Source organism: Pristiophorus japonicus, chromosome 3 (assembly GCF_044704955.1).
Source record: "Pristiophorus japonicus isolate sPriJap1 chromosome 3, sPriJap1.hap1, whole genome shotgun sequence".
In the NCBI taxonomy this organism is placed as follows: Eukaryota; Metazoa; Chordata; class Chondrichthyes; family Pristiophoridae; genus Pristiophorus; species Pristiophorus japonicus.
Window position 1 is genome coordinate 60,050,028 of NC_091979.1, and position 26,555 is coordinate 60,076,582.

General features: G+C 45.5%; 1 protein-coding gene across 1 annotated transcript in view; it reads left to right on the top strand.

Annotated features, from left to right (window-relative positions):
* The window catches only part of LOC139253819 (low-density lipoprotein receptor-related protein 1-like), a 2,398,725-nt gene that overhangs the window by 1,707,952 nt on the left and 664,218 nt on the right, over positions 1 to 26,555 (top strand). Inside the window, exons 39-42 of the mRNA XM_070873585.1 lie at positions 9,795 to 9,921; positions 10,082 to 10,233; positions 10,496 to 10,620; positions 12,913 to 13,281. Of these exons, the coding sequence (XP_070729686.1) occupies positions 9,795 to 9,921; positions 10,082 to 10,233; positions 10,496 to 10,620; positions 12,913 to 13,281 (773 nt within the window). The remainder of the gene's footprint in view (positions 1 to 9,794; positions 9,922 to 10,081; positions 10,234 to 10,495; positions 10,621 to 12,912; positions 13,282 to 26,555) is intronic.

Sequence of the window (26,555 nt, forward strand, 5' to 3'; positions counted from 1 at the left end):
GATCTGCGTCTATCCCTGGCCACCAAACGTGTGACCTGGCAATTGCCTTCATCATGACAATGCCTGGGTGCTCATTGTGGAGTTCTCTGATGAACACCTCTCTGCCCATCTGGGGCATGACTACACGGTTTCCCCACAGTAGGCAATCGGCCTGAATCGAGAGTTCATCCCTGCGCCTGCGAAATGGTTTAAATTCCTCAGGGCATGCCCTGTACACGGCTGCCCAGTCCCCATTCAGGACACATTTCTTGACTAGCGACAATAGCAGGTCTCTATTTGTCCAGACTTTAATCTGACGGGCCGTCATGGGTGAGCCTTTGCTTCCGAAAACTTCAACAGCCATGACCATCTCAGCAGCATGCTCGGTAGCCCCCTCAGTGGTGGCTAGTGGTAGCCTGTTGAGTGCATCGGCGCAATTTTCGGTGCCCGGTCTGTGACGAATTGTGTAGTCATAGGCGGCTAACGTGAGTCCCCAGCTCTATATGCGGCCCGATGATTTTGCATTTATGGCCTTGTTGTCGGCCAAAAGGGACGTTAGGGGTTTGTGATCTGTCTCCAGCTCAAATTTCCTGCCAAACAGGTACTGGTGCGTTTTCTTTACAGCATATACACATGCGAGCACCTCCTTTTCTACCATCTCGTAGCCCCTTTCTGCCTGGGACAGACTTCTGGAGGCATAAGCTACTGGCTGTAACTGACCCTTGGTATTGACATGCTGCAACACACACCCGACACCATAGGACAACGCATCGCACGTTAACACAAGTTTCTTACATGAGTCATATAGCATTAACAGATTGTTGGAACATAACAAATTGCGTGCTCTATTAAAAGCCCTTTCCTGGCTGTCCCCCCCCAGACCCATTCGTGACCTTTGCGTAGGAGCACGTGTAGTGGCTCTACCAGCGTGCTCAATTTGGGAAGAAAGTTCCCAAAATAGTTCAGGAGCCCCAGGAACGAACGCAGCTCCGTCGTGTTACGGGGTCTGGGTGCTCTCTGTATCGCTTCCGTCTTGGACGCAGTAGGGCTGATCCCGTCTGCTGCTCCCCTCATCCCCAGGAATTCTACCTCTGGAGCTAGGAAGACGCACTTCGCCTTTTTCAGTCGCAGTCCTACCCGGTCCAGTCTGCGTAGCACCTCCTCCAGGTTGTGAAGGTGTTCTTCAGTATCATAACCCGTGATGAGGATGTCGTCCTGAAAAACCACCGTCCCTGGAATCGACTTGAGGAGGCTTTCCATATTTCGTTGGAAGATCGCGGCGGCTGAACGAATCCCGAACGGACATCTGTTGTACTCAAACAACCCCTTGTGTGTCGTGATGGTGGTCAGCTTCTTCAACTCACTCGCCAGCTCCTGGGTCATGTAAGCTGAGGTCGCAAAGAGGTCCTCCGCTCTCGGTAGCGGGTATTGGTCTTGGAGTGACACCCGATTGATGGTGGCCTTGTAATCACCACATATCCTGACCGCCCCATCCGCCTTGAGTACCAGCACAATCGGGCTCGCCCAGTCACTGAATTCAACTGGCGAGATGATGCCTTCCCTCAGCAGGCGGTCCAATTCGCCTTCTATCTTTTCACATACGGCACCGCTCTGGCTTTGTGGTGTACTGGCCTGGCGTCCGGATTTATGTGAATCACTACCTTGGCCCCCATGAAAGTGCCAATGCCTGGTTGAAATAATGATTCAAATTTGTCCAGGATCTGTGAGCATGATACTCGCTCCACAGAGGAAATTGCATTCACATCGCCCCATTTCCAGTTCATGACAGCAAGCCAACTCCTCCCCAGTAGTGCGGGACCGTCCCCCGGGACAACCCAGAGTGGCAACCTGTTCTCCAAATCTTTGGGGTCACGACTACCGTGGCGCTGCCTAACACAAAGGACCAAGATGTCCGGTAGACCATGGGCGGCGAACATTGCATGTAGATTTTCTACCGTGGAGGAGGATGTGCTTGAATTTAAAATGTCACACTCGATCCATTTGGAGTAGGCGTATTTTTGGGAAGAAAGTTCCCAAAATAGTTCAGGAGCCCCAGGAACGAACGCAGCTCCGTCGTGTTACGGGGTCTGGGTGCTCTCTGTATCGCTTCCGTCTTGGACGCAGTAGGGCTGATCCCGTCTGCTGCTCCCCTCATCCCCAGGAATTCTACCTCTGGAGCTAGGAAGACGCACTTCGCCTTTTTCAGTCGCAGCCATACCCGGTCCAGTCTGCGTAGCACCTCCTCCAGGTTGTGAAGGTGTTCTTCAGTATCATAACCCGTGATGAGGATGTCGTCCTGAAAAAACAGATCTCCTTTGTGTAGCTGTGCGTCAATCGGCGATAATTTTGGCCTCCTGGCCTTGGACAGCCACAACTTTTCGAACTGTTTGATACCCATCAGGGACTGGCTGGCTCCCGTGTCAAGCTCCATTGATTCTGGGATGCCATTGAGGAGCACTTTTATTATTATCGGTGGCGTCCTGGTGTATGAACTGTATACGTGCTCCACATGAACTCACTGGACTTCAGCTTCCAGCGATTTCCCTCAGCGTTCATTTCTGCAATTTCTGCAGGTATTTTGCTCATCTCTGCAAACTCCGGCTGAGTGTGTGCCTCCACGCCTCCAACATGAGCTGCTGTTGGAAACAAAAGGTCCCTTGCCAGTCGATCGTCCCTGACTGCCCCTGTGATTGTCCTTGAGTGCGCCATTAACAGGTGTTGATGGTCCCATTACTGGCCGCATTGTCCTTTGCAATGGCGTGAATCGCCGGTCAGCTTGCCATTGTCCCTGTCGAACTCCCCCTCTGGGTTCGACTACATGTTGGGGCATGCTCGCTTGCCCTTGTCTGCCTGGAGAACTGTGCGCTGCTTTAACAATGTTGAATCTCTGTCCCAACCATTCCTTAACACAGTACCTCTTGTCTGTTCTGCTAGTGGCCATGCTCGCGTGGTTTAAATCCCAGTTTCTCGTCGCCATTGATACGTCCTTACTATACAGTATTAATACACACGAGGCTCATGCTTGAGAGAAGGTCAGTCTGTGACCTGTCCTTTATTCCTTAGCACTCAAGTGATGGAAGTGGTTGGAGCTTCCCCTTTTATCTCTGAAGGTCCAGGTTAGGAAATTCTCCCACAAGTTCACCACCTTGTGGTCATTGTGCTCACAGTGTACAACTTAGGTCAGATTATACATGGGTTACAATGCTGGTTGAATACATGACACTTCCATTGCCCCTTGCAGATTTTCCAGGATCAGCCTCATTATCATAGTTTCGGCAAGTTCCATGGAGGATTACCACCTGCCCTGAGGAGCCCATCTATGTGAGTTGGGGGGAAAGCAGAGACGAGTGGTAGAGTGGGTGGGGGCAATTGACCAGAACTGCTGTGACAACAAGAGTAGGTCAGAGGCTGGGTATTCTGCGGTGAGTATTCACCTCCTGACTCCCCAAAGCATTTCCAAATCTTCAAGGCATAAGTCAGGAGTGTGATGGAATACTCTCCACTTGTCTGGATAAGTGCAGCTCGAACAACACTCAAGAAGCTCAACACCATCCAGGACAAAGCAGCCCGCTTGATTGGCACCTCATCCACCACCTTCAACATTCACTCCCTCCATCACTGGTGCACCGTGGTTGCAGTGTGCACCATCTATAAGATGCCCTGCAGCAACTTGCCAAGGCTTTTTCGGCAGCACGTCCCAAACCCGCGACCTCTACCACTTAGGAGGACAAGGGCAGCAGCCGTATTGGGAACACGATCGCCTGCACATTCCCCTCCAAGTTACACACCATCCTGACTTGGAAGTATATTGGCATTCCTTCATTATCGTTGGGTCAAAATCCTGGAACTCCCTTCCTAACAGTACTATGGGAATACCTTCACAACACGGACTGCCGCGGTTCAAGAAGGCAGTTCACTACCACCTTCTCAAGGGCAATTAGGGATAGGCAATAAACGCTGGCCTTGTCAGCGACGCTCACGTCTCATGCGCAAATATAAAAGAATTGAGGGCGAAGATGGTGTTGCAGACATTGGGTGCAATCAACAGTGGAGCAGGGCTAACTCTGGGGTAACTCAAGAGGAAAGCCCAGGTGTGGTAAAATTTTGAAAAAAATATCATGGTGGGAAGTACAATCTTTAGGGAAATTTACAAATGTTACAAATGTTAAATCCTCTGCCTCCTATCAAAAAAACATTGAAAATAGGTGCAAGAGTAGGCCATTCGGCCCCTCGAGCCTGCACCACCATTCAATATGATCATGGCTGATCATGCAACTTCAGTACGCCATTCCTGCTTTCTCTCCATACGCCTTGATCCCTTTAGCCGTAAGGGCCATATCTAACTCTCTTTTGAATATATCTAATGAACTGGCCTCAACAACTTTCTGTGGTAGAGAATTACGCAGGTTCACAACTCTCTGAGTGAAGAGGTTTCTCCTTATCTCGGACCTAAATGGCTTACCACTTATCCTTAGACTGTGATCCCTGGTTCTGGACTTCCCCAACATCGGGAACATTCTTCCTGCATCTAACCAGTCCAATCCCGTCAGAATTTTATATGTTTCTATGAGATCCCCTCTCATTCTTCTAAATTCCAGTGAATATAAGCCTAGTCGATCCAGTCTTTCTTCATATGTCAGTCCTGCCATCCCGGGAATCAGTCTGGTGAAGCTTCGCTGCACTCCCTCAATAGCAAGAATGTCATTCCTCAGATTAGGAGACCAAAACTATACACAATATTCAAGGTGTGGCCTCACCAAGGCTCTGTACAACTGCAGTAAGACCTCCCTGCTCCTTTACTCAAATCCTCTCGCTATGAAGGCCAACATGCTATTTGCCTTCTTCACCGCCTGCTGTACCTGCATGCCAACTTTCAATGACTGATGTACCATGACACCCAGGTCTCGTTGCACCTTCCTTTTTCCTAATCAGTCACCATTCAGATAATATTCTGCCTTCCTGTTCTTGCTACCAAAGTAGATAACTTCACATTTATCTACATTATACTCTATCTGCCATGCATTTGCCCACTCACCTAACCTGTCCATGTCACCCTGCAGCTTCTTAGCATCCTCCTTAGCATTCTCCTCACAGCTCACACTGCCAGCCAGCTTAGTGGCATCTGCAAACTTGGATATATTACATTCAATTCTTTCACCTAAATCATTAATGTATATTGTAAATAGCTAAACCTTGCGGTACCCATCTAGTCACTGCCTGCCATTCTGAAAAGAACCCGTTTATTCCTACTCTTTGCTTCCTGTCTGCCAACCAGTTCTCTATCCATGTCAATACATTACCCCCAATACTATGTGCTTTAATTTTGCACACTAATCTCTTGTGTGGGACCTTGTCAAAAGCCTTTTGAAAGTCCAAATACACCACGTCCACTGGTTCTCCCTTGTCCACTCTATTAGTTACATCCTCAAAAAATTCTAGAAGATTTGTCAACCATGATTTCCCTTTCATAAATCCATGCTGACTTGGACCGATCCCATCACTGCTTTCCAAATGCGCTGCTATTACATCTTTAAAAATTGATTCCAACATTTTCCCCATTACCGATGTCAGGCTAACCAGTCTATAATTCCTCTTTTCTCTCTCCCTCCGTTTTTAAAAAGTGGGGTTACATTAGCTACCCTCCAATCCATAGGAACTGATCCAGAGTCGATAGAATGTTGGAAAATGACCACCATTGCATCCACTATTTCTAGGGCCACTTCCTTAAGTACTCTGAGATGCAGACTATCAGACCCTGGGGATTTATTGGCCTTTAATCCCATCAATTTCCCTAACACAATTTCCTGACTAAAAAGGATTTCCTTCAGTTCCTCCTTCTCACTAGACCCTCGGTCCCCTCGTACATCAGGAAGGTCATTTGTGTCTTCCTTCGTGAAGCCAGAACCAAAGTATTTGTTCAATTGGTCTGCCATTTCTTTGTTCCCCATTATAAATTAATCTGATTCTGACTGCAAGGGACCTACATTTGTCTTCACTAATATTTTTCTCTTCACATATCTATAGAAACTTTTGCAGTCAGTTTTTATGCAAGCTTACTCTCATACTCTATTTTCCCCCTCCCAATTAAACCCTTTGTCCTCCTCTGCTGAATTCAAAATTTCTCCCAGTCCTTAGGTTTGCTGCTTTTTCTGGCCACTTTATATGCCTCTTCCATGGATTTAACACTATCCCTAATTTCCCTTGTTAGCCACGGTTGAGCCATCTTTCCCATTTTATTTTTATGCCAGACAGGGATGTACAATTGTTGCAGTTCATCCATGTGATCTTTAAATGTCTGCCATTGTCTATCCACTGTCAACCCTTTAAGTATAATTTGCCAGTCGATCCTAGCCAATTCACATCTCATACCATCGAAGTTACATTTCTTTCAGTTCAGGACCCTAGTCTCTGAATTAACTGTGTCACTCGCCATCTTAATAAAGAATTCTACCATATTATGGTCACTCTTCCCCAAGGGGCCTCACAAAAGAAGATTGCTAATTAATCCTCTCTCGTTACACAACACCCAGTCTAGGATGGTCAGCTCTCTAGTTGGTTCCTCGACATATTAGTCTAGAAAACTATCCCTTATACACTCCAGGAAATCCTCCTCCACTTTATTGTTACCAGTTTGGTTAGCCCAATCTATATGTAGATTAAAGTCACCCATGATAACTGCTGTGCCTTTATTGCACATATCCCTAATTTCCTGTTTGATGCCATCCCCAACCTCACTACTACTCGTTGGTGGTCTGTACACATCTCCCACTTGCATTTTCTGCCCCTTGGTGTTCCGCAGCTCTACCCATACAGATTCCACATCATCCAAGCTAATGTCCTTCCTTACTATTGCGTTAATCTCCTCTTTAACCAGCAACGCTACCCCACCTCTTTTTCCTTTCTATCTATCCTTCCTGAATATTGAATAGCCCTGGATGTTGAGTCCCCAGCCTTGGTCACACTGGAGCCATGTCTCCGTAATCCCAATTACATCATATCTGTTAACAGCTGTCTACGCAGTTAATTCATCCACCTTATTACGAATACTCCTCGAATTGAGACACAGAGCCTTCAGACTTGTTTTTTAACACTCTTTGTCTTTTTAGAATTATGTTGTAATTGGCCATTTTTGATTGTTGCCTTTGATTTCTCTGCCCTCCACTTTTCCTTATCTCCTCTCAACCTTTTGCTTCTGCCCCCATTTTACTTCCCTCTGTCTCCCTGCATAGATTCCCATCCCCCTGCCATATTAGTTTAAACCCTCCCCGACAGCACTAGCAAACACTCCCCCGAGGACATCGGTTCCAGTCCTGTCCAGGTGCACTGGTCCCAGAACCGGTTCCAATGTCCCAGGAATTTGAATCCCTCCCACTTGCACCACTCCTCAAGCCACGTATTCATCTTAATTATCCTGCTATTTCTACTCTGACTAGCACGTGGCACTGGTAGCAATCCTATTACCCTTGAGGTCCTACTTTTTAATTTAACTCCTGGCTCCCTAAATTTAGCTTGTAGGACCTCATCCCGTTTTTTACCTATATCATTGGTACCTATATGCACCACGACAACTGGCTGTTCACCCTTCCCCTCCAGGATGCCCTGCAGCCGCTTCGAAACATCCTTCACCCTTGCATCCTGGAGTCTCGATTGCGGCCACAGAAATGCCTATCTATTCCCCTTACAATAGAATTCCCTACCACTATAGCTCTCCCACTCTTTTTCCTGTCCTCCTGTGCAGCAGAGCCACCAATGGTGACATGAACTTGGCTGCTGCTGCCTTCCCCTGATGAGCTATCTCCCCCAACAGTATTCAAAGTGGTATATCTGTTTTGGAGGGAGATGACCGCAGGGAACCCCTGCACTACCTTCCTACTCCTGCTCTGCCTGATGGTCACCCATCCCCTATCTGCCTTTGTAACCTTTACCTGTGGTGTGACCAACTCACTATTTTTGCATACCAGGAATCACGCTAATATTCATTGCCTTCCGCATTACGATAGCAGTAATCATTAAAACTGGAATGGCTGACTAAAAATGTTACTACATCAGGACTTTACTATTTAAATATATTTGGCTGGATGTATTCAGTGGCTGCTATCACTTCCAGCAGTAAATTCTGGTAGTAACAATATATTGGGAGCCAGCAACTTGAATATAGCTGCCTGGTCCAAATCCACATAAAATCTTGCATAAAGGAAGCAGACCATATTGTCCTTTCTCTATCAAGGAGAAGATTTCAAATTGAAAGTAATTCCTCCAGCATATTGTTTCCCTCCAAATTAATATTAAGCAACAGTTTAGACTTGCCGATATACTGAATATTTAAGGGATACAGCCTACAGTTAATTAGTCAAGGCATACAGAGTCGCTGTTGGATAACCATTTCAACTGAAAATGACATCATATGCATCTCAGCTACAGACTTTTTTTCCAGTCGAGAAGATCAGATTGGGGTTCTCTTGCTGAATTTCATCATCATCATTGGCAGTCCCTCAGAATCAAGGAAGACTTGCTTCCACTCTTAAAATGAGTTCTTAGGTTAGGGTTAGGGTTAGGGTTCTCCAATACGAGAACCACAGTCTCTGTCATAGGTGGGTCAGATAGCCATTGAGGGAAGCGGTGGGAGGGACTGGTTTGCCACGCGCTCTTTCCGCTGCCGTGCAATACAGTGTTGAGCTTGTCATGTACTACAGAAGCAATATAACTCCTACTGGAATATCATGAGCTGGGAGAGGGTTAATCACACTATTGGCAAGAAAAATTCAAACTGCGCAGAGCACCTCTGTGCCCTGTCCAGGAACCGCTGCTAAATGAGCACCATCTCCTGGACTTCTTAATGTATTGCAAGGTCTTTTTTAATTAAATGTAAGTTATTACCAGATAATCCAGGATATTATATATATATATATAGGCAGGGTTTTAAAAGCTCCTACCTTCCTTATTCTGTGCGTGTGTTGTTTTTTAAATTATGGTTAAATTTAGCTTGCCACTAAAAGGTTTTTTTGTGAAAAAGAGCAAGATGCAATAGATTTTAGTCAGAACAGAATATAATCATTCCCGAGCATATTTCTCTTTGAACTGATTGGCAAATAGTAGACATCTGGCTCAATGTATTGATTTGTGCCTTTCGGGTTTTCTGCTGGGATTTTGTTTCATCCATGATAGAAAGCTTTCCTATAGTGTTTTCTATAGTCTAGACAGTTTTCCTGTAAAGAGCTTTTGGCTGTTTAAATAATGTCAGTCTGCAATTCTAAAAATAAAAATACTTGAATTGTAAGTTTGATACAATCAAATGTTATTTAAAATTAAATCTATTTTTGAAACAATACGCTAGAGAGTTAAGCTCTGTGTCTGGTCAATTGACTTAAGTACCCTCTTAAAATATGTCTCAGTTGATGCATCTTAACTATCGACTCAAAATATAGGTTAGTTCAAGCCACTTTCTGTATTGTGATAATATACAGTGAGTATGGCTTCAAAGGCTTTACTTTACAGTGTTACAATTGCATGCTGGTCGTCAGTAATGCAAATCATTGTATTTAAAAGTTCTTTATTATTAAAAATATAATTTGCATTCCCCACTAGGCCCTTGGCCCCAGAAAGATATTAAAAATATAATCACAGCAGTGCACTGTCGCTATGGTATGTGGCAAGTAATGAGCTGGTATTACATCTGGAATTAGATATATTTGTGTATAATACATGGCTTTTTAGATCATAAAGGCAATGGTCCATAGTCTTATAAAGAATAAATTGGGAATTTTCTGATAACATACATGTTTTATTCTTAGCAATGTATTTATCTTTTAACATAGGTTCATGTTCTGGACAGAATGGGGACAGAAGCCTTGCATTGGGAGAGCACAGTTGGATGGATCAGAACAAATTGTCCTCGTGAGCTCCAACATTGCATGGCCAAATGGGATATCAATCGACTATGAGGTTTGCCACCAAATTCGTTCCAGAGAACGTCAACACCATTTCCCTTCAATTATATTTTAACAAGTTGTTCCTTCCTTGAGCTCTATATTATTTTTTTAAATAAGATGCTCAGACCACTCAATAAAAGTCTGCTAATGTTTGCTATGCGATTGACCCTCAGGAAAGTAAATTGTACTGGTGTGATGCCCGCACAGACAAGATAGAAAGAGTTGACCTTGAAACTGGAGAAAACCGAGAGATTGTGCTGTCAGGCAACAACATGGATATGTTTTCAGTTGCAGTCTTTGGGGTTTACATCTTTTGGTCTGACAGGTAATTTATTTTCCCATAAGTGTTTAGGATTCAAAATGTTCTTGCAGTGCCAGCTTTTCTATCCATGTAGGATTAGCCCTTTCCTAGCAAGGTCACAATGAGAATCCTGAATGGATATCATTTCCTGAGGTGAACCATTTCTAATATTAGAATTTGAGCCACAGAAGTGTCTAACACAGGAGTTGGTCTTGCACCTCTATTTTGTGGTAAATCGTCACTTTAATTAAACTATTCTGTTAATTAATGGTTTAACTTTTGACAGAGCACATGCCAACGGATCCATCAAAAGAGGATACAAGAACAATGCTGCAGATGCTGTGACCATGAGAACACATCTTGGAGTAAACCTGAAGGGTGTGAAGGTTTTTAACCGAGCCAGAGAAAAAGGTCTATCTTTTTTTTATCGTTTTGTATTCGAGACGCATTACATTCAGCACTGCACTGAACTCTCCAAACAAATTAATAGTCACTTTCACTTTTCGTGAATTTTGTAAAGTTGTTTCAAAAATGTATTTGGATGAAAAAGTATGCTATGTTGGATTAACTCGATGGCATTCTTTAAGGGATTGTGTCAGATAATAATATTATTTTCTTCTAATGTTCCAATGTAGTTAAATCAATTGTTCAATCTTTTCTGTTTTCAAATGTCTCAGTCTTTATGTGGCTGACACTTCAATTTACGCAGTCTGTGAAGTAAGTTTTATTATGTCTCAATCAGGCTGCATAGTTGAGTTTAGCACACAGTTGTTTTCTTTTGAAAAAAAATAATTAACTGCTAGCATGGTTAAAGGAGGTTGACTTACTAAAATTGATTAATGGTTTACTATTGTAATCTGAGCTGTGGCCTATTGTCAGACAATCCCAGCTGGAGATCCAAGGTGATTATGAGAGGACAAAGTACAGCAGCATCCACCAAAGAGAAATGTGGAATTAATGGGATGTAATTTAAATGACTGTGTGAATGTAGAGCTATTGTACAAACACATATCTTAATGAAAAACAGTAATTACAATTACGATTATTCTTAACATCAGTGCAAGTCTGGGCAGCTCAGTGGTACAAAACATTTGCAATAGTGCATTAGTAGGATGCAGGCTAACACTCAGATGTTCCAACATGATGGATTTCATAAGGCTGATTTATTTTCTTCCTTCTCTGCATATGAGCGCTTGTCAGACATAGTGCACCCAAGTACAAGTGGGTTCAGGTCAATAGCCTATGCCCAGTGCACCCCACATAAAAGCCTGCCCTTTGATAGGGCAATGCATCGGAAAAGAGTGCTGAGATGTAACTGCTCCTGTAGGCTTTGGGAGGTCTACCACAGAGGTAATGGCTGCAAAACTAGAACCAAGAAGTGGTAGAGTAGGGTCAATTTTAACCCATAAGTTCATCAGATACTGAGCATGTAGGCAGTTAAAAACTAGCAGATTACTTACCCGCTTGTAGGTCGATCCTTTCCCACCATTTCCAATTTTCTGCAGGCGGATCATGTGCCTGCCAAAAGCCTCATGGTTTTATTCAAGTTGAGGCCCCATTAGGTCAATAGGACCCTGATTCCATTTTAACTAGGGCCTGAGTGGGGAAGTCGGCATGGCTTCATCACAGACTGAAGGAGGCCTGCAACTGGTTTGCAGAGTGAACAGGACCTCTAAGGTAACTGTAAAACTTTCTTTTGAGGGGACCGAAGGAGCTCTTCTGAGCCTCACAAGGAGAGTCGCAGTCACCCTCGCTCCAGACTTCTCCCCCTTTCCCTTGCACAAGATCCTCCCAAAACATCTTCCTCGGCACTTACCTGCAAGATGATGGGCAGGCAAGAACCACCTGATCTATCCCTGCTGGTAACTGCTCTGTCTGCGCCCTCTTCCTGCATGTTCTGGCAATATTTAAATAAGGCCTAGGTATTAAAATACCCCGAGCCAGTGAGATCATTTCACACTTGTCTTGTCCCCACCTGCCCAAAACCCACTTGGGGTTAAAACCAGTCATGTACATTTGCATAAATTGATAAATCCAGGTGATGATTACGTGAACTGTAAAGGTGGAAACATATGTTTCTCCCTCTTAAATTTATATTAAGGGAGATTCATGTCCTGGTCTTTAAGAATGCATCCTTAGATTTTGCATCATACCTAAATTTTGGATTCCAAAAACAAAATCCTAAAGAAAATAGAATGATTACTGCTTAGAAAGAATTAAAAACTTGTATTTATATTGTGCCTTATCACATCTTTTGAACATCTTAACTTATGTATACTTTACATACCGTATGTCAGGGTGCTAAATTTATTTTTGTTGAGATCCAGCAAGCTAAGTGAGAAAGTCTGTCGGAAGTTCAAAACTATTGCTCAGAGCGGGAACACTGGGTCAGCATCCACCAACTTATTGAGATTAAGTACATGGCAGAAATGTTTAAAAGCAAGTACCTCAAACACACTGCAAAACCCAGTCCAATTTATAAGTAATTCATGATGTTTCCCATTACTTCGGGGAATGTAAAGTAAATGTGCAAGTATGAAATCAAATCTATTGAACTTTTGTATGCATCAGACAATACGAAGTCCTTGGAAGATCCAAAGTGCTAGATTTAAAACAATTTTTTTTCCTGCTACATTTATTGTATCAGTCAAAATGAATCAGCTAATATTGATGACCTAACAATGCAATCCTATATCATGGCAGGTACCAATATCTGTGCAAACAATGGTGGATGCCAGCAACTCTGTTTGTACCGTGGAAAGGGTCAGAAAACTTGTGCATGTTCGTACAGTGTTCTTGCTGAGGATGCAGTCAGCTGTCATGATTATGATGGATACTTGGTGTATTCGGAAAGAACAATATTGAAGAGCATCCATCTTACAGATGAAACTAACTTGAATCCTCCAATAAGACCATATGAAAAACCGGAATTCTTCAAAAATGTGATTGCCTTGGCTTTTGATTACCGGCGCAGTACAAGGGGAACCAATCGGATATTTATGAGTGATGTTCATTTTGGAAATATCCAGCTGATCAATGATGACTGGACAGGCAGAAGAGTAATTGTCGAGAGTAAGTACATATCTGAAATGATTGAATATTGTTCTCATTGCATATACTTCACTGATAATTAGTTACTTGCACTTTGACTATAATACTCAATCAGCAAAATGAGAAATCCATAGGGTGTATGATGCTCATTTATTACATATATGGTGCAGGAGTTTGATAGTGCAGTATGTTACTGGAGAAGGAATTCATTAGCATGGACTAACGGGAGGACAGATTGAGAATTTGAATTCAGTTTTTAAAAATCTGGAAATAAAAAGCTGGTATCAGTAAAAGTGACCATGATGCTGTTGGATTGTGGTACAAACCACATTGGTTCATATATGTACTGAAGGGAAAAAATTCTTCTGACTTTACCTGGTCTGACTCCAGCCCACACTAATGTGATTAACTCTTAACTGCCCTCTGAAATAGCCTAGCAAACTGTTACCAACAGTTCAAGAAGAAGGACCATCATCACCTTGTCAGGTCAACTTAGGGATAGCCAATAAATGCCCTACCTGTGACATTCTGAGAATTAATTTAAAAAACAATCCAGTTAAGACAGCAGTGCTTCTTTTATTCAGGAAATGTTCCATTGTGATACATGGCGAATAAAATAGTTATTGTAGCACCATAATGCAATATAACATCCAGTGGCAAATGGACATGATGTTCTTTGGATGCTTAAGTGACCTGTAAATATATTTGATAGTTCTAAAATTCAATATTCATCAATAGTATGATTCTCAATGTGATTAATGTAGGGGATTTGTATAATTGTGATCTTCATGATCTTGAATTTTATATTTTCATTACAAATTGTTCCCTGCGAGTTGCAGGCTTTATGATTGGAGGAACAAAGATTACTGTTACTTGCAAATCAAATACAAGTCAAAATCTTATTTTCTGCATTCTCAAGAATAGATTGTTTTTTAAACATAATGGACCCAAATTTCCCCAACCCTTTTTTCCGGCGCACTCTCCCGAGATGCGCCGACTTTGTGCGCTCAAAACAGTGCCAGAAAACTTTCTAACAATTCTGGCCGCTCTGCTGTGTGTCCCGGGTCCTGGCACGGCGTTTCTCGTGGAATGGGGGGGGGGCGGAGCTACAGCCCTGCGTCGAAAACAGTGCCAGCAGTTGTCCGCATGCGCAGTAGAGCGTTCACGCATGCGCAGTAGCTCCTCCCATGATTGTGATGATGATGCCTGCAGCGTGGGCCTGCCTGCATCCCGCTCCTATCCCGGGCTGAGCGGCCTGCCACACAGGCCATGCTGCCTTCCTGCGCTGAGGGCTACAAGAAACAGGTTGGTGGGGGGAAGTGTTTTGATTTGCGGCGGGAGGGGGAAGAGTTCTGATCGGGGGGGGATGGTGGGGGGAGAAAGAATCTTAAAAATGTTTCCAGTACTTTAATATCTAGCTATCTTTACTAAAAATTCCCTATCTGCAGTATCTTATATCTCACCTACTACTGCATAGATTTCTAAAATATTACTAATTATCAGAATCACACTATGCAATGTTGAACACCAAAATTTAAGTTTACATTTTGACATGTTTTTTTTGTTAAGTCTAATGTTTTAAATTTCTAAACCTAGTCGGGACAATTCTTTGGTGCTGCAGAAGTCAAAAATCCAATGTGGTGTGATGCCGCACACGAATCCATTAGGCGAGAGCGTTGGTGCACTTGATCTATTATTTACAAAGAAAACTTGCTTAAGTGGCCCCTGTACTTCAGCCTTCATAACAAGATCATTTTTATTCTTGTAAAAAACCCATGCTCAGTTTAATCAGGCTGATAGCATCTACACCCTGTCTAGTCTCGCTGCTTGGGATTTAAAAAAAAAACTAGCATTACTATCATAACACTGTCATTTGGAGACTACCTGCGCTGATTTCTTAAGTCTCTGCAAGGGTTTTCATTGCAGTCACAAGTGGCCACATACGCTGGCCTTAGTTAGTTTGGAGCAACTATTAGCTGTCCAAACTTGCTTAACTGGCCAAAACAGGTGTAGGTGGCTGGTAATGCCCCCTTTTGAAAAAAAAACTAAACTAAAAAAAATTCTAACTCACTGACACTGGCGCAAATTAAATGTGCTGATGGGGATTTTTAAGATACCCCAGAAAGATCAAGTTGCTCCAAAAAAAAACGGAGCAACTGCTGGCAAAATTTGGGCCCAATATAACTAAGTAATCTTCTTTAATGATCAACCTTAAACTGTACGGTTTTATTTAAATGTGTTTTCTCCCCCCCTGCTCGCTTCCTCCAGTGCCCTCGTGTTGACTGCTGACTGGAATACTATTTCATAGATGCTGGTCTTCTTCCAATATTTGTCCCAAGTCATTCTTCATGAGTGAGCCCATATAATATATGTCCATACATTATTTTTAAAAATGAATTGAAAAAGAGAAGTATTAAAAAGCATTGGAGCAAGCAGGAAAGTGAGAATAAACTAGGATAAAACACTGACACAGGTTTAAAAGGCCATATGGCATGTTTTTCTGCTATAATAATCTCTGATTCTGTGTTGGCAAGCTAGTTGATCACTGGTTGACCAAGCTAGTTACACATAGTGCTGCAATAGAAGTGCCGGTTAGCCATCAAGATTGGGCACCCTAAGTTATGTTCCTTTCCCTAGTCCAGGACTGTAGAGGGAAATTATAACACCTCTTTTCCTGCATAGATCAACTAACTCTGCAGAAACTGGGAATTGAAGCAAGAGTGTTCTGGTCTGTATGGCTCAGTTATTTGCCAGCTGAGGCACTATCGGAGCTGTGAAACTGTAAAAATGTATTGGAGAGACTTTAAAGCATTCACTGAAATATGGCTTCTGCTAAATAATGATGACTAGTCCTGTATTTTGAAGATACAACTCACAGAACAAGCAATGACTGTTGTTTTCACTTTATTTTTTACCTTTTAAAAATGTTAATTATGGTTGGAATAAGATCAGATTAGACTAGAGTACAGACATAGAGGAATACATGTGTAGCGAATTTGTTTGTCACCACCCGAGAGATGATCTAGCAGAGCAGATCCCCTGCCTGTGATATAACCCATCCAATTTTTATCCATTGACTTTATTATGTAAACAAGAACTCCACGAGGCTGAGTACTGTGAGCTAAACTTAGTGTTATCTCAGTCTTCTTTATTACAACTCCAGAGTGCCTAAACAACACGGCAGCCAATCTTTTATACTGGCCCTGCACGTGTGTGCCAGTGACCATTGGTGTCATATATGTAACCACAATGTAACACCACTGTATTACTGTATACACTCAACACAGATGCACACCTTGACCACAAGGGGTGAGCATGTGGGAGACACTCCTTACCTGATCACTCAGGTGTATAAAGGGAGGTCCCACGCAGGGTCATCACTTCTGGAGTGCTGAATAAAGAGTTAAGGTCACTGAGTGGCCTTGTCCCTGGAATGTGCCTCGTGTGGTTTCATGCTGTAGAGTAAGGACTTTACATTGGCGACGAGAAACGGGAATTCATGACCCACGAGAATGGCCACCGATAGCACAGATGAACGGTACTGTGTTGGGGAAGACTGGGACAATTTTGTTGAGAGGCTTCAGTAGAGCTTTGTCACGAAAGACTGGCTGAGTGATGCCACGGCCGACAAGCGTCGGGCTCATCTTTTGACCAGCTGCGGGCCAAAGACTTATGCGCTCATGAAGGACTTACTGGCACCCAAAAAGCCATCGGACAAAACCTCTGAAGAGCTTAGCAAGTTGATTGGGGAGCACCTCAAGCCGGCGAATAGCATATACATGGTTCGACACAGACTCTACATCCACCGATATCGTGAAGGACAGAGCATACCGGACTTTGTAGCGGATCTCAGGTGCTTGGCCAGCCTCTGTAAGTTCACAGACGCCTGCAGGGGGAAGATGCTAAGGACTTCTTTATCGAGGATATCGGTCATGCGGGGATTTTTCGCAAGTTAATTGAGACCAAGGACTTGACCTTGGAAGCGGCAGCGTTGGTGGCTCAGACTTTCATGGCGGGGGAGGAAGAGACGAAAATGCGGTGATGGATCAGGGAATCAACGTTCTCAATGCTACTCAGAGCCCCGCGGGCAGGCAGGGGCAGTCCGACATTCATCAGGCAGTAATAGACCCCAGAATTGGACCTCAGCAGAGACAATGGCAGGCTGAACGGATGTTCACGCCATCACAGTGGACAATGCAGCCTGGGATGGGGCCATTGACACCTACTAATAGGGTACTTAAGAGCAATCAAAGGGACAATCAGCGCTGAATTCCTGGCCACAGCCCTTTTGTCCCCAACAATGGAAACTTGAACTCGTGCTGGAGGTGTGGGGGGAAACACTCAGCCAGATCTTGCAGATTCCAACAGTTCGTCTGCAGAAATTGCAACCTCAGTGGCCATTTAGCTCGTATGTGCAGAAAGCCTGCAACCAGACTGATATATGAGGCAGGTGGACCAGAAGAGGGTTCTGTGAGGCAGGATGACTTTTGGGGCAAATCGATGGATGCCGAGGTTCAGCGGGTCCATGTGGCGAATATTCACAGTTCATACACCAAAACGCCACCAATGATGATGAGGGTTTTATTGAACGAATGGAGCTGAACATGGGGGCCAGCCAGTCACTCATGGGAGTTCAACAATTCGAGAAGCTATGGCCACACAAAGCCAGTAGACCCAAATTAGAACGTATCGAGACACAACTAAGGACTTACACCAAATAAATCATTCTGGTGCTAGGCAGTGCAATGTTAGCTGTCACGCACGATGACTTAGTGAACCGGCTGCCGTTCTGGATTGTCCCGGGCAATGGTCCCGCACTGTTGGGGAGGAGCTGGCTAGTCGAGATGAACTGGAAATGGGGGGATGTTCACGCAATGTCCTCGGTGGAGCGAAGTTCATGCTCACAAGTCCTACAACAATTCGAGTCACTTTTCCAACCGGGCGTCGGGACTTACAAAGGCACTAAAATAGTGATACACATCACCCCGGATGCCAGGCCAGTGCACCACAAAGCCAGAGCGATGCCGTATGTGATGCGGGAGAAAATCGAGAGCGAATTGGACCAGCTATTGCGAGAGGGCATCATCTCACCTGTTGAATTCAGCGACTGGGCGAGCCCCATCGTCCCCGTTCTTAAAGCGGAATGGCTCTGTCAGGATCTGTGGCGACTACAATGCCACCATCAATCGGGTGTCCTTACAAGACCAATACCCGCTCCCAAGAGCGGAGGACCTCTTCGCTACGCTGGCAGGTGGCAAGCTGTTCACCAAGTTGGACCTCACTTCAGCCTATATGACCCAGGAACTGGCCGACGAATCTAAACTGCTGACCACCATCACCACGCACATACCTGTTTGCGTATAACAGGTGCCCGTTTGGCATTCGATCAGCGGCCGCGATTTTTCAACGCAACATGGAAAACCTGCTTAAATCCATCCCTGGAATGAACATATTCCAGGACGACCTCCTCGTCACAGCTCGAGACACCGAGGAACACCTCCACAACCTGGAGGAGGTGCTACGCTGACTGGACTGGGTAGGCTTGCGACACAAGAAGTCTAAATGCATGTTCTTAGCTCCCGAGATTGAGTTTCTGGGCAGGAGGGTTGCTGCAGATGGGATTCGGCCCACCGAATCCAAAAGAGAGGCGATTCGATGAGCACCCAGGCCCTGCAACACATCGGAGCTGCTTTCATTCCTGGGACTGTTGAACTGTTTCGGGAACTTTCTGCCGAACTTGAGCCGCTACATGTGCTCCTGTGTAAGGGTTGCGATTGGTTTTGGGGGGACTGTCAGGAACGGGCTTTTGATCGGGCGCAAAACCTACTGTGTTCAAACAAACTGTTGACCCTGTACGACCCTTGCAAAAGTTAAGTTCTGACATGCGATGCATCGTCCTATGGGGTTGGGTGCATGTTGCAGCAGGGCAATGCTGAGGGTCAACTACAACCTGTGGCTTATGCCTCCAGGTCGCTTTCTCAAGCAGAACGGAGATATGGGATGTTCGAGAAGGAAGCACTCGCATGTGTCTATGGTGTAAAGAAAATGCATCAGTAACTCTTTGGTGGGAAGTTTGAATTAGAGACGGACCATAAGCCGCTCACATCCCTGTTGTCAGACAGCAAGGCCGTCAATGCCAACGCATCAGCTCGCATTCAGCGATGGGTTCTCACGCTAGCGACCTATGACTACTCCATCCGGCACTGGCCCAGCACTGAAAATTGCGCTGACGCGCTCAGCAGGCTCCCACTGGCCACCACCGAGGGGGCAGCTGAGCAAAGCGCTGAGATGGTCATGGCTGTCGATGCCTTCAACAGTGTAGGCTCCCCTATCACAGCTCGCCAGATCAAAATCTGGACAAACAAGGATCCCCTCCTATCCATGATTAAAAAATGTGTCCTGACTGGGGATTGGGTGCATGCCCTGAGAAGGTCAGACCATTCCACAGACAGATGGATGAGCTCTCCATCCAAGCTGACTGCCTACTATGGGGCAGCTGGGTAGTCATGTCCCAGAAGGGCAGGGAGGCGTTCATCAGGGAACTCCACAGCGAGCACGCAGGCATTGTGATGATGAAGGCCATTGCCCGGTCACACGTTTGGTGGCCCGGAATTGACTCAGACCTGGAACACTGTGTTCGCAGGTGCATGACATGTGCCCAACTGGGTAATGCCCCCAGGGAGGCCCCGCTCAGCCCGTGGCCCTGGCCCACCAAGCCATGGTCACGCATTCACGTTGACTACGTGGGCCCGTTCATGGGGAAGATGTTCCTTATCGTTGTAGATGCATACTCGAAATGGATCGAGTGCATCATCCTGAATTCATGCACGTCATCCACCACCGTGGAAAGCCTATGTGTGATCTTCGCTACCCATGGCTTGCCGGACATCCTTGTTAGTGATAATGGCCCGTGTTTCACGAGCTATGAATTCCGCAGTTTATGTCGGGCAATGGCATCAACCACGTCAGGACTGCGCTGTTCAAGCCGGCCTCCAATGGCCAGGCGGAATGTGCAGTCCAAATCGTTAAGCAAGGGATGCTCAGGATTCAAGGACCCTCCCTACACTGCCGCCTATCATGCCTCCTGCTGGCCTATAGATCCCACCCGTACTCGCTCACGGGGGTCCTGCCCGCAGAGCTACTCATGAAACGGACAATCAAAACTCTGTTGTCCCTCATCCACCCAGTCCTGACCGACATAGTTGAGGACAATCGTAAGGCACAAAACAAGTACCATGACCGCAATTCGAGGAGGAGATGTATAGAAATAAATTATCCTGTATTCATCCTCAATCACGCCATGAGGCCCAAATGGCTCGAGGGTACCGTAATAGAAAAAGAAGGGAGTAGGGTCATTGTGGTAAAACTCAACAATAGCCAGATATGCCTTAAGTATCTCGACCAAGTAAAAAAAAGCAATGACACGGAGGAACCTGAAAAAGACTATGAGATGGAGCTCACACTATCGCCAGTGAACGTGCAACAAAAGCAATCAGAGGAATGCACAGTTCCTGAAATCAACCCGGACAGGCCGGAATCACCACAGGTGACAGACACTCACATCAGTGTCTAACAACCAGAGCCCCAACTGCGGCGCTCCACGAGGGAGCGCAGACCACCTGAAAGACTAAACCTATGATCCCAATAAGACTTTGTGGGGGGAAGGTGATGTCATGTTTGTAACTACAATGTAACACCACTGTATTACTGTATACACTCAACACAGATGCACACCTTGACCACAGGGGGTGAACTTGTGGGAGACACTCCTTACCTGATCATTCAGGTATATAAAAGGAGCTCCCACGAAGGGTCATCATTTCTGGAGTGCTGAATAAAGAGTTAAGGTCACTGAGTGGCTTGTCCCTGGAATGTGCCTCGTGTGGTTTCATGCTGTAGAGAAAGGACTTTACAATTAGGACACCAACAGTCGCGCCCTCTGGTGACAAGTATTACATAGCTGCATACATAATATCACTCCGCCCCCCCCCAAAGTCTTTGGTACAAGTTATTTACAAGTTGAGGCAATCCGGAGCCCTTCGCTCCCTGGTTGATCGTCTAAGTTCAAACCCTGGCATGTGTGAGTTGGCCAGACCATTGCTGCACTGCACTGCGGCTGGTCTGACCGCACTGTCAGGAACGGTGGGTTTATCCTTGTGATTGACAGCGAAGTTAATTGCTGGTTGGGTGTGTGTTGATGGATCATTGATGGTGATGTCCTCTTCAAGTCGTTCTTGGTTGTCAGTAAATCACAATTTGGTCTAATCTAAATGCTTTCTGCATGTTTGGCCATTTAACAGTTTGATTATAAACACCCTATTCCCTTCCTTGGCCAAAACAGTGCCAGCAACCCACTTGGGACCATGACCGTAATTCAGGACAAATACTGGGTCGTTAACATCAATATCACGTGAAACAGCTGCGCGATCGTGGTACATGTTCTGCTGGTGTCGCCGGGTTTCCACTTGATCATTAAGATCCGGGTGGACTCGGGAGAGCCTGGTTTTGAGGGCTCTCTTCATTAACAATTCTGCCGGGGGAACCCCGATGAACGAGTGGGGTTGCGTCCGGTAACTGAGCAGAATGCGAGACAAGCGGGTCTGTAGGGAGCCGTCGGTCACGTGTTTCATGCTCTGCTTGATTGTTTGGACTGCCCGCTCCACTTGACTGTTACACACGGACTTAAACGGAGCAGACCTGACATGCTTGATGCCATTGCATGTCATAAACTCGTTGAATTCCGAGCTGGTGAAACACGGTCCATTGTCACTGACAAGGAGGCCGGCAAACCATGGGTGGCAAATCTGGCCCGGAGGCTTTCAATGGTGGCTGTGGACGTGCTGGATGACATGATTACACATTCAATCCATTTGGAGTAAGCGTCCACAACTACTAAAAACATCTTTCCTAGAAAGGGGCCAGCAAAATCTACGTGGATCCTGGACCACGGTTTGGAGGGCCATGACCACAGACTCAGTGGAGCCTCCCTTGGTGCATTGCTCAGTTGCAAGCAAGCGTTGCACTGATGCACACATGATTCCAAGTCCGAGTCAATGCCGGGCCACCAAACATGCGACCTGGCAATTGCCTTCATCATGATAATGCCTGGGGGGTACTGTGTAGGTCATGTATAAATGTTTCCCTGCCTTTTTTGGGGAAAACCACGCCATTACCCCATAAGAGACAATCCAACTGGTCGGACATTTCACCTTTGCGTCAGTGAAACGTCTTAATTTCATCTTGCATTTCACTGGGAACGGCCGACCAGTTCCCATTTAGGATGCAACTCTTTACTAATGATAGCACAGGATCCTGGCTGGTCCAGGTCCTGATCTGGCGAGCCGTGACGGGTGACTCCTCGCTCTCAAAAGCACCCATGGCCAGTAGCAGGTCTGCGGGCTGCGCCATTTCAAACCCAGTGGTGGGTAATGGTAGCCGGCTGAGAGCATCAGCACAGTTTTCAGTGTCTGGTTTGTGGTGGATAACATAGTCATAAGCGGATAATGTTAGTGCCTATCTTTGGATACGGGACGAAGCATTGGAATTTATACCTTTGCTCTCTGAAAAAAGCGAAATAGGTGGCTTGTGGTCATTTTCAAGCTCAAACCGAAGTCCAAATAGGTATTGGTGCATTTTCTTAACCCCATATACACATGCTAATGCCTCTTTCTCGACCATACTACAGGCTCTCTCAGCCTTAGACAGACTTCTAGATGCATATGCAACCGGTTGGAGGTTGCCCGATACATTGGCTTGCTCCAACACACAGTCGACCCCGTACGATGAGGCGTCACAAGCTAGCATAAATGTTTACATGGGTCATAGTGTACAAGTAACTTATTTTAACATAGAAGGTTCCTGGCCTACTCAAAGGCTGTGTCTTGAGATTTTCCACAACCCTGGGTAGAAAGTTACCGAAATAGTTGAGGAGTCCCAGGAACGAATGCAGCTCCGTCACATTCTGTGGTCTGGGTGCATTCTTGATGTCCTCTGTCTGTCTTTGAGTCCGTGGGCCTGATGCCGTCTGCTGCAATCTTTCTCCCCAAAAATTCTACTTCTGGGGCCAGAAAAAAACACTTGGAGCGTTTCAGCCTGAGTCCCACTCTGTCTAGGCGATTAGAATCTCTTCCAGGTTGTGTAGGTGTTTGATGGTGTCACGACCAATGATCAGGATGTCATCTTGAAACACAACAGTGCGCGGAACAGATTTCAGCAAACTCTCCATGTTTCTCTGGAAAATGGCTGCAGCCGAGTGAATCCCGAAAGGGCACCTGTGGTACATAAACAGCCTTTTTTGTGTGTTGATGCACGTCAGTCTTTTCGAAGATTCAGCCAGCACCTGTATCATGTCGGCGGTTAGATCCAACTTGGTGAACGACTTCCCCCCCCCCCCCACGCTAACGTTGCGAACAGGTCATCCGCCTTGGGCAGTGTGTACTGATCCTGTAGTGAGACTCGGTTAATCGTTACCTGTAGTCTCCACAGATTCTGACCGTGCCATCGCTTTTCAACACCGGATCAATTGGACTGGCCCACTCGTTGAATTGGACTGGCAATATGATTCCTTCGCATTGGAGTCTGTCCAGTTCGATCTCAACTTTCTCCCTCATCATGTACGGAACCGCCCGAGCCTTGTGATGGACGGGCTGTGCATCGGGGCAGAGATGGATCTGTACCTTAGCACCTGTAAAGTTGCCAATGCCTGGTTCGAATAGCGAGGGAAACTTGCTCATCACTTGAGCACACGAGGTGTCATCCACAGAACATAGTGCTTTGATGTTGTTCCAATTCCATCTAATCTTTTCTAGCCAGCTTCTGCCGAACAGCATTGGGCCATTGCCTGGAATAATCCACAATGATAGGTCATGCACAGCTCCATCATACGATGCCTTCACTGCCGCACTTCCAATGACTGGTATGACCTCTTTGGAGTAGGTACGCAGCTTTGCATTAATCAGGCTCAGTTTGAGCCTTTGTGCCTTATTGCCCCACAGTTTCTCGAAAGCCTTCTGGCTCATTATTGACTGACTCGCACCCATGTCCAACTCCATGGATACTGGAACTCCATTTAATTTGACTTTCAGCATTATAGGAGGGCTCTTTGTGGTGAAGGTATGTACCCCATACACTTCTTCCTCGGCCTGAGTTGCCTATGCTGTGTGTTCCGCGCCGGATCGATCATCCTCTGCCACGTGATATGTCACGGCACTTTTGCACATTCGCTGGAGGTGCCCCATCATTGCGCAGCTTTTGCACACGTAGTGCTTTCATCGACATTGATGGGCCCAATGATTACCTCCGCACCGCCAACGCGATGCTAATGGATTCACATTCACCCCTGATGGCTAACTCTGAGTTATCACAGGTCTTGCAGCCGCAGATGTATAGGCCCTGCCATATGCAATTTGGCCTGCTAGCGACATCATTTTATGCACAGTACTTGCCGGTGAGCTTCGATTTTGAGAAGATATCTGTTTGGTGTTATCGTCCGTGGCCATGCATGCCTGGGCAATCGCGATGGCCCTGCTCAGGTCTAGGGTTAGCTCCAAAATTGCAAGGTCCCGTGAGGCGTCTCAGGTCGACGACATAATCTGCCACGTCCTGGCCGCTGGAGCGATGGTGCGTGTAAAAATGATACCCGGCCATGAGGATACTCTCCTTCGGCTTGAGGTGGTCCCGAACCAGCGTGCACAACTCTGTATATTCCTTCTCCATTGGTTTTGTCAGTGCGAGCAGATTTTTGATGAGGCTGTATAATTTAGGCCCACAGACGGTGAGGAGAACCGCCCTGTGCTTGACCGCATTCGTGTCTTCTTCCACCTTCTTGGCCATGAAGTACTGGTCGAGACGCTCGACGAAGGCTTCCCAATCATCTCCTTCTATGAATCTCTCTAATATTCCAACGGCAGCCATGGTTCTGTGAAGGTTCGTATTATGTTACTCGTCGCCAATTATTATGTATACAAGAACTCCACGAGTCTGAGTACTGTGAGCTAAACTTAGTATGACCTTAGACTTCTTTATTACAACTCCAGAGTGCCTAAACAACATGGCAGCCAAACTTTTATACTGGCCCTGCACATGTGTGCAGGTGACCATTAGGACTCCAACAGTCGTGCCCTCTGGTGGCAAATATTACATAGTTGCATACATAACAGACTTCAAGTGTGGGCAATCTGCTTTGCCTCATTACTGCCTGAGGTGAAGCTGAAGATTTACTCCAGGTTATTTAAGTGACATCTTTGACAAAAAGTTAGTGAGCCCATATTTCTGGATTTTGACATCAAGGCTGATGTGACATGAGGTATGTTCTGAATATTGATTTCTTTCCTTCTACATTTGGCAAAGCTTTAAAGCTAAACATAAGTGCTTGCAAGTGGGTTGGGAAATATATTTGACACTAAAAGCTTTTCCTGGTGCTGCCACAGTCAATTAAAATTTTGATTTTGACAGTAATAAATCTGAGACATCAGTGCTGGGGCCCCAACTATTTACAATCTATATTACGACTTGGAAGAAGGGACTGAGTGTAACATAGCTAAGTTTGCTGACGATACAAGGATGGGAGGAAAAGCAATGTGCGAGAAGGACACAAAAAATCTGCAAAAGGACATAGACAGGCTAAGTGAGTGGGCAAAAAGTTGGCAGATGGAGTATAATGTTGGAAAGTGTGAGGTCATGCACTTTGGCAGAAAAAAATCAAAGAGCAAGTTATTATTTAAATGGAGAAAGATTGCAAAGTACCGCAGTACAGCGGAACCTGGGGGTACTTGTGTATGAAACACAAAAGGATAGTATGCAGATACAGCAAGTGATCAGGAAGGCCAATGGTATCTTGGCCTTTAGTGCAAAGAGGATGGAGTATAAAAGCAGGGAAGGCTTGCTACAGCTGTATATGGTATTGGTGAGGCCACACTTGGAATACTGCGTGCAGTTTTGATTTCCATATTTACGAAAGGATATACTTGCTTTGGAGACAGTTCAGAGAAGGTTCACAAGGTTGATTCTGGGGATGAGGGGGTTGACTTATGAGGAATGGTTAAGTAGGTTGGGCCTCTACTCATTGGAATTCAGAAGAATGAGAGGTGATCTTATCGAAACGTATAAGATTATGAGGGGGCTTGACAAGGTGGATGCAGAGAGGATGCTTCCACTGATGGGGGAGTCTGGAACTAGAGGGCATGATCTTAGAATAAGGGGCCGCCCATTTAAAACAGCGATAAGGAGAAATTTCTTCTCTCAGCGGGTTGTAAATCTATGGAATTCATTGCCTCAGAGAGCTGTGGAAGCTTGGA